At 43.2% G+C, this 10,296-nt stretch overlaps 1 protein-coding gene across 3 annotated transcripts in view; it reads right to left on the bottom strand.

Annotated features, from left to right (window-relative positions):
- Nucleotides 1-270: 270 nt before the first annotated feature.
- Nucleotides 271-10,296, bottom strand: part of prickle1b (prickle homolog 1b) — a 31,995-nt gene continuing 21,969 nt past the window's right edge. For 2 of the 3 annotated variants that reach the window (XM_031284785.2, XM_031284784.2), the window contains exons 2-8: nt 9,366-9,563; nt 8,410-8,523; nt 6,215-6,352; nt 3,745-3,948; nt 3,456-3,642; nt 2,281-3,291; nt 271-2,180 (exon numbers count right to left, since the gene is read on the bottom strand). In XM_031284785.2, the coding sequence (XP_031140645.1) occupies nt 1,237-2,180; nt 2,281-3,291; nt 3,456-3,642; nt 3,745-3,948; nt 6,215-6,352; nt 8,410-8,523; nt 9,366-9,551 (2,784 nt within the window). In that variant the 5' untranslated portion in view covers nt 9,552-9,563 and the 3' untranslated portion in view covers nt 271-1,236. The remainder of the gene's footprint in view (nt 2,181-2,280; nt 3,292-3,455; nt 3,643-3,744; nt 3,949-6,214; nt 6,353-8,409; nt 8,524-9,365; nt 9,564-10,296) is intronic. The other variant, XR_004896007.1, reaches the window with a different exon arrangement.

The following is a 10,296-nucleotide window of genomic DNA, read 5'->3' as shown; positions in this document are numbered from 1 at the left end:
AGTATGGTATAGGCTGCTACAACAATTAGGCAACATGCCTCACTTTCATTTCATTATAATGTAAATACATGCTAGCAAATGGTTTTCAACTTCCAACAAGGTTTTGTATCCAGTTCCATTTCATGAAGTATAAACACCAATACCGCACTACAAAATCCCATAACCTCTTTGGTGCACCTCAGGGTTAAAAATGCCACTACAATCTGAGGGTTATAAAATGTAATTTGAAAAAGACCGCAGTGCGGGAAAAAAATCAGTCCTGAAGCTTTGAGAGGAGAAAAAGTATTTATTACAAGCGTCTTTACATCACAAAGCATTTTTCTGGTTATGTTAGAGCAAGGGGTAGTGAACAGTTCAGCTGAATATGGAAAATGCAGGTTTAACTGCCATTCTTTTAATATTTTGTACACCAATAGTGAGCATTGTGGAATATATGTTATAATAGACATTGTTACAGAGTAACACATGGCACTTTACTGTGAAGAACACAGTTTGTGAAGTGGCACCTTCTTTGTTTCTCAAAATATTAACGAGGTCTGTTTGTTTACCATTACCTTTTTTTAATATATCATACACTTAAAAAGAAACATCTTTAAACCACGGATATAAAAATACCAGTATTAAAATCTTAACTTAGTATATACATTATCATTTTGTACTATTATGCATTAAATAATTATGTTTGATTTCTATTTTCTACTTTATCAACCTCTGTGTACAATGTGTTGCCATTTTAGTGCACACAAAGATATTGCTGCAAAACTTTAACTGAACATTAAACATTAAAAAAAAAACGTATTGGCAAATGCTGAAATAAAAGAAAAGGTTTAATGTTGCCACTCTGCCAACTCTGCATAATTCTGATCTGCTCTCTCTAAAAAAAGGCTTCCAAATTCACCAGTACATACATCATGTTAGTGCTAAAAAAGACCCAGTATATAGGACAAGTTTGCACATACACAAAAAAAAAACGGATTTTCTGACTATATATTACACAGATCTATCTTAGCAGTTTTATATTGATTTCTTCTTTTAGTAGATTTGGAGCTAAATATGATATGCATCTTGACATTTGGCAATGCACCTTCTGTTAGGGCATAATATGCTGTCTGTGCACATGGGTTGCTTTAAACTGCCTAAATCCAGATTTGATCTGCAAAAACCATCATATGATCAGAAAATCTGACTTTATTGCTTGGTGTAGTGCAGGCTATGATGTAAATACACTCCGAGCTGTTAAGAGATGATACAATTTTTGGAGCGGTGGCTCTTTCTGCGACCAGTCTGTGAGCCATGGCTCTGGGAAGGGAGGGCTGTAACCCTTGTAGGGTAGTCCTCAGCGTAGTAGCGCCCAGCCGCTCGAGGCTGAGGGATTGGCTGGCCCAGGAAATAGCCCTCCTCCTCAGAGTCTGATGATGAGGAAGAGCAAGTAGAGCAACAGTCATCCTCATCTCTGTAGAGACCCATGAAATGCTCAACTCGTGGGTCTCCTTGAGCTGAGCCCTGAGGCATATAGTCAGATCGGGTTTGGGAGTAGGCCAAGGGCAGCCTGTGTGCAGGATGCTGTAGGAGCATTGCACCACAATGAGGGTTTACCAGACCCTGCTGCTGGGGCTCATATGGCCTCTGTGCTTTCTCCAAAGGCACCATGTGAAGGTTGTTGTCTGAGCGGGTTCTGCGGCTCCTGTTGTGCCGGTGGTGGTGCGGCCTGCGCCCATGGTGGCTCAGTGGGCGGCTTCTTTCTCGGCTCATCTCATCTGTGCAGTAGGCCCTCCGCTGTGGCTTCTCACTCATGGGATGCTTTCTAATATCTACATCAAACCCATCGTTATATCCATTGTCTACGGTGTCTTCTGAGAACTTGACCATCTGAGGAGGTCTGGACTGGGACTTGCTCCTCCTCAGAGCCGGGGCATGGACAAATGAGGGCGGGAGGCCTTCCGAATGCGGGGACAATGAGAGAAGTCCTCCTGGTGTGCCTCCCCTCATTGCCAATGCTATCTCCTCCACATCTCCCTTCTCCATGTTAAGGTTGAGAGAGTTGGCACTGTGGTGCAGATGAGAGGAATTAAAGGTTCCCATGTTGCTCATGTTCTCACAGTCATCTGCCACCGTGGGATCCTGCATGGCAAGGTTGTAGACTATAGGTCTATCTCTGCCATCTCCATCCACTGATGCACCTACAAAGAGCAAGCAAGAGAGACACGTTTTGAACAGCTGTTTGATTTAAAATGAAAGCACATTTTTCAACTGAACACATGCAAGCACTAGTCTCCTTACCAGTGATGTTTGAGAGCGCCAGGGAGTCCATGGAGTCTCCAGCACCCTGATCGGCTTTCCTCAGCTCATCAGCGATGCACTCAAGGGAGTCTTCATACCACTGCCTGGTGTCTGGCCAGAATGCCCGTCTTCCTGTCCCAGATTGGTCCTGATCCTGGTCCAACTCCAGCTCTTGGATCTTTCTGGCACTGGCAGGACCTGGATGACTCCCATAGGCTGAGTCTCCCAACCCGTCCTGGGACTGGGCCCAGTACATTTCAGGCAGGTGCTTCTTGCTCATCAGTCCAGGGCTAAGACTGTTGGCTCGGGATTGATTGGAAGTCTGGCTCTGGGTGGGACTGGCAGGGGTGGGAGAGGAGGCGGTAACCCCCAAAGATGTAGTATCAGGCTTAAGCCAGGGGTCAGAGACACTTATTAGCCTGTTTCTGTCACTGCTGGTGCTGGGAGATTTTAGGGATGGCTGCTGAAGTTGGTGTAACATCCCGCGGTCACCAAACTTGAGAAGGAGCTGAGTCATATAGTCCTCATGCTGGGCCCACTCCTCTGGATCCTCCTCTCCACCAGCATCCTGCTCCTCCCGCTCCCTCCAGAACCTCTCTTCTTCCAGGCCGAGACGGGACAGCTTGCGCCCTACGATACCTATGTTGGAATCTGCATCTCCATCTCCTTCACCTTCTCCATCTCCATCTCCAAACTTGTACTCAAACGAGGGGACGGCAGCTGGGGGGTTAAACAGCTGTGACTGTCTCCACTGTTCAGCAGGCTTGCTGCTCTTCCCCATGCGCACGCTGCGCCGTGATTCACGTGAGCGGGCAGACTGAAAGGCAGAATCAGACGAGTCGGAGGCATGAATATCTTCCCCCTGACTGCAGGCCTTTGAGCAATAAATGCGACCCTGCTTTGGCAGGAAGGGACAGCCCAGCAAGGATGTCTTGCACTGGGCACAACAGAAGCACTGGTCTGAGGCATGCCAGTGTACACCTTCATAGGTCATTTGGGCATGGTCAACACCTAAAGGATCGTAGGATGAAGAGAAAATCAGCATAAGATTAGTTATAGTACTTCCACACAAGAAATCAAAGAAAAACATCAGCAAGATCAGGTGTTCAACATTCTTCTAATTCTTCTAATCCCAAGAGAAACAAATAAGCTAGCACCTCACAAATATAACTTACCAATGTTTTCACCACAGGCCTCACAGTACTCTGCATACAATGACTCAAAGCAGCCAGTACAGTAGGGCCGGCCATCTTTCATGATGTAGCGCTGCCCCCCTAGCATCGTCCCACACTCAAAACAGCCAAAGTGCTTCATGTGCCAGTGACGACCCTCTGCTTCAGTGCACTCATCGGCAAAGATGATCTAAAAGGAAGCACACCTGTTAGTTTTGTAGACTTGGCGCTGACATTGCCACGGTTCATTGTAAAAGATTAAGTGGGTAGTGCTACTATTACTGTGTCTTACCTCGTCACAAGAAGAGCACCGTGGTTTTATAAGCTCAGCATGGTGTCGTCCACAGAGAATCTTGCCATTTTGGTAGAAATATATCAGATCCACCAGCAGCTCTTGACATGTGGCGCACACAAAGCACGCTGGGTGCCAGCAGGGGCCCGGCCCTGCTCTGGAGGCGAAAATTGCCATCTCCCCTCCATTGATGCCTCCGCCACACTGACAATCAAACACAAACAACAAATGATCCATGAGATTTATATTTCAGGCATCTTGTTGATGTAGTTTTTCAAATTGGCTTACAATGCGTAGGGGTTTATTATTGAGCCTTTGACCTCGCTTAATATGCATTAATAATAAATCTGGTGATAAGTATGCTACCTTGAGAATAAAACTGTGGGGATAAACGGAGACGATCATATACAGGAATGACATTTCAAAATGTGTGGAACAGTCGATGCCTGTGACACATGAGGAATGCAAGGTAAACAAAAGAGATTATGGAAGCTATTCAAAATACATTACATATCTGCTGATGTTTCTAGGCTGAAACAAAGCAAGCCAAACAACAGGTGATCATACCGCAAGTGCCAAAAGGAATATGATCCATTCAAAACATATCAGTGACTCCTACAGTGATGACAATCATAGCACAAATACAGCAACAGTTGATAACATGGATAGTGCAATTTAATCTTTAAAAAAATGATTGACTGCACCAGTAACAACCCCACCCAGTGTCGTCCTCAGCAGAACTCTTTGTGTTAACATGGGGGCAGATGCTACATTTTAAAGGGGAATGGGTTGACTTGGTAGCAGTGCATCTCAAAAACCCTGATAGCCTCTTAGCATAACTGCTTTACCAGCAAAGGTTGTAGGACACACTCAAATGACTAATTTATCTTGTTTCAATTGGTGGCTGTTTCACTTCACGATATAAGTCATCAATTGGGTGTTGCTGAGGAACTGGACAGCATTTTTGTCCCATAAGCTTAAAACAGAATACACTGGCCTTGGTTCTAAGTCAAAAGATCGTATGACTCCACAGAGATCGTAAGAGCGTGTCTGAACGTGCAATCACGAGTCTTTATATAACCCAGCTATGAGACACTCATAGGCAGCTATGGCATAGCATGGCCAGCTGTTAACCATTATTACCAGGGTGAAGAGACAGGGGCCTTGGATACAGGGGGTGTTGTGTGTCCCCACCAGGAAAATGGTGTGTATGAATGTCCTCATGTGTAGGATGAGTCAGAGGGTGGTTGTGTGTTTGCAGAGCATATATGGATACACATAAATGTTCAGTATGTCTAAGAATATGTGTGTCTGTTGGTGTTCCTGTGTCATTTCAGTGTGTGTGTGTGTGTGTGTGTGTGTGTGTGACCTTGCATGTCTGTGGTAGCATCTGTGTTTGAGTTATGACAGACTTCATCTTCCTGTCCAGGGGAATTAACATGGCTAGCCTGCTCTTCCTGGATGCCTGGCAGAGGATGTGGTTTACTCATTGGTCAGGGCTCAATTTCCTGGAAACCATTACGCTAATATTTTATTTGTTGCATCGAAAGGAAATTTTTCAGAAATACGATTAAGGACAGCTTGAAAGGCACTGGATGTTATGTTTAAATCACCAGATCAAAAGTAGGAAACAGAGGTCAGGTTTGTGTGTTTGTTCATAGCTTGCTATGACTTCAACCAGCATGTCTCGAGATATATGTCTCTCTTTTCCTGAAAGTCAAGGTTCCCTTCAGCAAGCTAATGGAAAAATATCTTGCATTTCTGAAAACCTTGGACCTTCCACACAAAGGTTAAAAAGGCTACTTTGCTTTGACAGTACATGCTTGTATACTGTAATACTTTTTATTTATTTAACAGACTATGTTTTACTGCTGGATATATCTACAACTTAAGTAAATCCACATTGTTCAAGAGTTCTCAGACACAGATGCAGAAACTTGCCCACTCCTTTGCAGAAAAAGTCTTAAAACTGAGCTCAGCTGCATGTAATTATACCAGTAGATGTGGAATAATGTGCCACATACTGTGACTTGTTTGGAAAAAGTAGGGTTTTAAAGATTCTATTCAAGAATTACTTACTTAACCTGTACATTTTTTTGGAGTCTGTCATGCTGAGATATAGATGGGTGGCAGGAAATTTGCCAAATTCCTCGTGAGGAACTTGCTTCTCCGCTCGGCTTGAGCGTGAGCCTCCCAATTTCCCCACTTCCCCTCTCGCACTAATGAGGAGTTTTATGTCCCTGATTAAAACAATCGCATTAGCCAATCAGGATTGTGCATCGGGCTGCAATGCGTTGGGATGGTGGGTATAAGCTGCTTGTGATATAAATAACTTTAAGACCCACAAGTTGGTTTCCTCAAAACTGCTAGCTTACCTTATGGCTTCATGAGCACTAAATGACGCAAGTAGTCTACATGTGTGCATATGCATGTGTGTTTGTGCTCATGGGTATCCACATGTAGCACCTACATTTTCACAGCGGGTATGGTGCAGAGCTCGGGGCAGGATCTTGGGTGTTCCTCTCCCCAGTGCCTCCCTCTTCCTCTGGGCACTGAACATCTGGATCTCCCTCTTTTCCTCCTCCGTCAGAGAGTGGCAGTAACGCACCTGGTAAAGAAAGAGAGAGATAAGTGGAGTTGACAAAGTAAAAGCACAGAGAGGTTGATTCAGCTTTAATCTTTGCTTGCAACTTTGGGGGAGTATATATATATAGCCATATATGGCTTTAAAAAAAGGGGTTTAATTGAAGCTAATTCCCCTCAAGGCTGTGTTGAAAGGATGGCGTGAGTAATACACAAACCCTTCCTCTGTGTTTAGAGATGGTGATGAAGGCCCAGATAAAAGAACAAGTTCATCCTAACAACCAGCTCCGTTGTTCTCTAAACAACAGTAAAAGATGCTGGCGTGTGAGCTCACACACACACACACACACACACACACACACACACACACACACACACACACACACACAGACACACACACACACACTGTCTCTCCTTTTCGCACACACAACACAAACTGAGTGCTTATCCCTTCGAACCACAGTTACGCAAGGAATCCGGCAGTTTTCTCCCTCAACCACCAAGTCTGCCGACAAACATCATAAAACCACACAGTCAAACACTATGTGTTTGTGCGTGTGTGTGTGTGTGTGTGTGTGTGTGTGTGTGTGTGTGTGTGTGTGTGTGTGTGTGTGTGTGTGTGTGTGCGTGCGTGCGTGTGTGTGTGTGTGTGTGTGTGTGTGTGTTGAGTGTTGCTATTGTGTATGTTCATACTGTTGTGTATACAGAGACCACCGCCATCAGACAGTCCCCCGCCCCCGTCCCGTCCCGTCCCTCCCCTCTAACCCTACCACCATATCTCCTAATGTAAACTCTATTAACACAGATGTGAAAGGAGTGCTGGTTTACACACCATAAAGCTATTGTACAGAACAAGGCTGGCATGTGCTTTACTGTCACAAGAGGGAATGTGGCCAATTGCCAAGGCTTTACTCAGCTGCTGGCTTTATAGTTTAGTTTGGGCTGGGTAGTGGGTATAGGTTGAAATGTGTTATTGCCAATTTGATACCAAAATGATACTTAGTTTTTAATTTCACAAAAAATCCAAACTTCTTCAATGTTGTTTAAATACAAGCAGCTATAAAAGAACTTTGCCCAAAAAAAATAGTCACATTTCTAAAAAAATCTATGTAAGTGAGTGTGCTTGATTGCAAAGACTATAAACAAATTAAAATGTCCTTAAATGTTATCTTTTTTTGCATGTGAGATGTTTCATGGGCGTGGCAGTTGAAGTGCCCGTTGAATTGCAAGAGCCAAAAGCAGGTGAAATCAGTTGAAGTGTAATTAGTGAAAGCCTTTAAAATGGATTCCCAGAACTTCCACTCCTGATACAAAGTTCACCCCAACTCCTGCCAGTCCTTAGACTTCCACCAACACTTTAAATGAAACCGTCTGCCTGTGTATACACTTGAACTGGCACTCATTTCTTTCCACTTCAACTGACACTTCCAGCTTTATTTATCACCTTCATTTCGACTGACATTTTAACACCTTTGAGTGCTTTCATTTCAACTGATACTTTCAGTGTTTGCACTCAAACTGAAACGTTTAACTTCTTTATCATTTTAATACCTACTTCAGTAGATGATTTCATTATTTAGATTGCCACTTCGCAATTCCAACTGTTATCAGTATTTCTACTATTATCAAAGTTTCTGCAAAATGTCAGCAGCAAGCACAGAAACATTCAGAATATGCTTCAGGAAATTTAGCCTTTTCTAGTTTCAAGTTGTCGAAGAGTAAGCTGAAGAATAAGAAATGAAAGCAGCTGTCATTTAAAGAGGAGACATGTAACATGTAACAAATAATTTCCCCCTGGGATTATTAAAGTATTTCTGATTCTGATTCTGATGAAAGCACCTGAAATGTCAGTTGAACTGTAACCAATGAAAAGAACAAATTATTCAGTCTAAGTTAAAGTGACAAAGGCATTTGAGGGGTGTGCTACAGACTTTGGACCGTACCAAAACATTTATTGAGGCAAGATACTCAGCCCTAAATTTAGCTTCGTTCTAGATCATAAAATTAACTTGACTTCTTCCTCTCATTGATGTATGTTGGATCGCACACCCTGTCACTCTCTCTCTCACTCATGATCTCTACCTCGTTGTCATGCGGCGGCAGCTGGTAGAGGAGCTGTCGGATCCTGAGCTTCTCTCCGGGGCTGTTGACGTATGGCACCTTTTCCTCTGGCAGACAGGAGAAATACATCTGGACCTGCGGATGAAGATGGATGAATGAACTTTAGAAGACACAAAGAATTGACATCTTGTCAGTCGATTGGTAGCTTTTGAGCACTTGTCTCAAGACTCTCATGGTGTAACATTTTAAAATATAATTTTCTTTCCGTTAGACCACATAGATGAGTGAGACATATTGCAGCCAAGAGGGCCAGCAGTCTTATCAGTATGCTTGAGGAGAGGGCATCTGGATATCAGTGGGGAATGGCTGCTATGTGTGTCCTTATTCTGTGACACTGTGGGGTAAGCATGTCAATCTCAATCCAGTCACAGGCGTCTGACTGTGAAATCTTTCCATGCACGAGAGACAGCAAGGGACTGGAAATGCTAAAGTTTGCCCTAGGATAATTCCCACTGACAAGGGAAAGGAAACATTAACAAAATTGTGTTTATTGGTGTGCATTTCCACGAAAAAAAAAAAGGGGGAATATATTGTAGACAGCAAACAGTTTCTGACTGAGACGTGCTGAACATGTCTATCTTGAATACACACTAATGAATGTGAAAAAAATCCATAGACAGATGTTGGGCTTCCGCATGCAGCACTACTAATCCGCCAGTATGGCATAGAGAACAGAATGTCTGCACACATAACCTTATTTGAACTAAAACCCCATGCTGTTTGCATACAGGTTTATCCTCTCATTCTCTGAAGGAAAACTCCACTTTCTAATACAAGGTTTTTGTGGATTTATATTTATGGTGTCTCCACAACCTCAAATTTGACTTTTCTACTCATACAAATGGATAGAGTATACTAGAATAGTGAGTGGGTGTCCAATTAAGTAATTGTGGAGCAAAAATGCAACAGGGTCCTACCTGCTCAGGCCTGAGTCCCGGTGGCACCCACGCATACTCCTCCAACGCACATCCAGAGTCATCATCTGAGGTGGAGCTCCTCTGGAAGCCCACAGATATTTTCCCCATCTTTCCCCCAGCATGAGGCTCCATCTCCGGGCCACGGGGAGAAGGGCGCTCCCCTCTTTCGCTGCGCTCCAGGTTCATCACACACGGGCGCTATGGAGAAAAAGAGAGGACTTAGGAATCACATTTATAAAACCTACGTTTCATTATTTATTTTTTTTACTTCTTTTTCTATCCCTCCTCTGTATTATACCCAAAGCTCTGGCTTTTACCGTGCCACTTCTTGTCACTGATTGGCTGGGATTATGCTGATCTAGGACTTTTTGCACTTACTATAAATTCCTCTGCATTTTGTATATGCCTGCAATCAGTCAATTCGTTTTAATCTGTTTCTCCACAAGATAATTGTTTTTTTTCCAGCAATGTTTTTAGAGTTTAACATTGTACTGAGAAGAGCAGAGAAGAAAGGACAGAGTTGATCACACCATCCTTTCACATTTCAACCTCTTGAGTCACACTCAAGAATAACTGTGTTATTTTCCATCCCATTAGTGTAGCCATACTTCCTTTGTTTATCCATTACAGAATCATGCTTGATAAAGTGCCCAAAATAGGCTACTACTTGTCCACCTTCAAAAGGAACTTAAGACAAACTTAGGATGATATATAATGGAAAAACATTGCAGGCTTTTTCCAGTATGCTGCACTTATTCAACAACCAAACACACAGCCTCACTGTAAAACAGCAGCATTTTTAGGTACAGAGTGTATTTGCATTTAAATCTTATTTTCGGGGTAATTCTGTGCATTTATTTGCTGTGCGTCAGTGAATATGTGGATGGGTTCTAGGATTATAATGCTTAAACATAACATGATGCAACAGGAA

Source organism: Sander lucioperca, chromosome 20 (genome assembly GCF_008315115.2).
Source record: "Sander lucioperca isolate FBNREF2018 chromosome 20, SLUC_FBN_1.2, whole genome shotgun sequence".
NCBI lineage: Eukaryota > Metazoa > Chordata > Actinopteri > Perciformes > Percidae > Sander > Sander lucioperca.
This window is presented reverse-complemented; position numbering and strand designations above follow the sequence as displayed.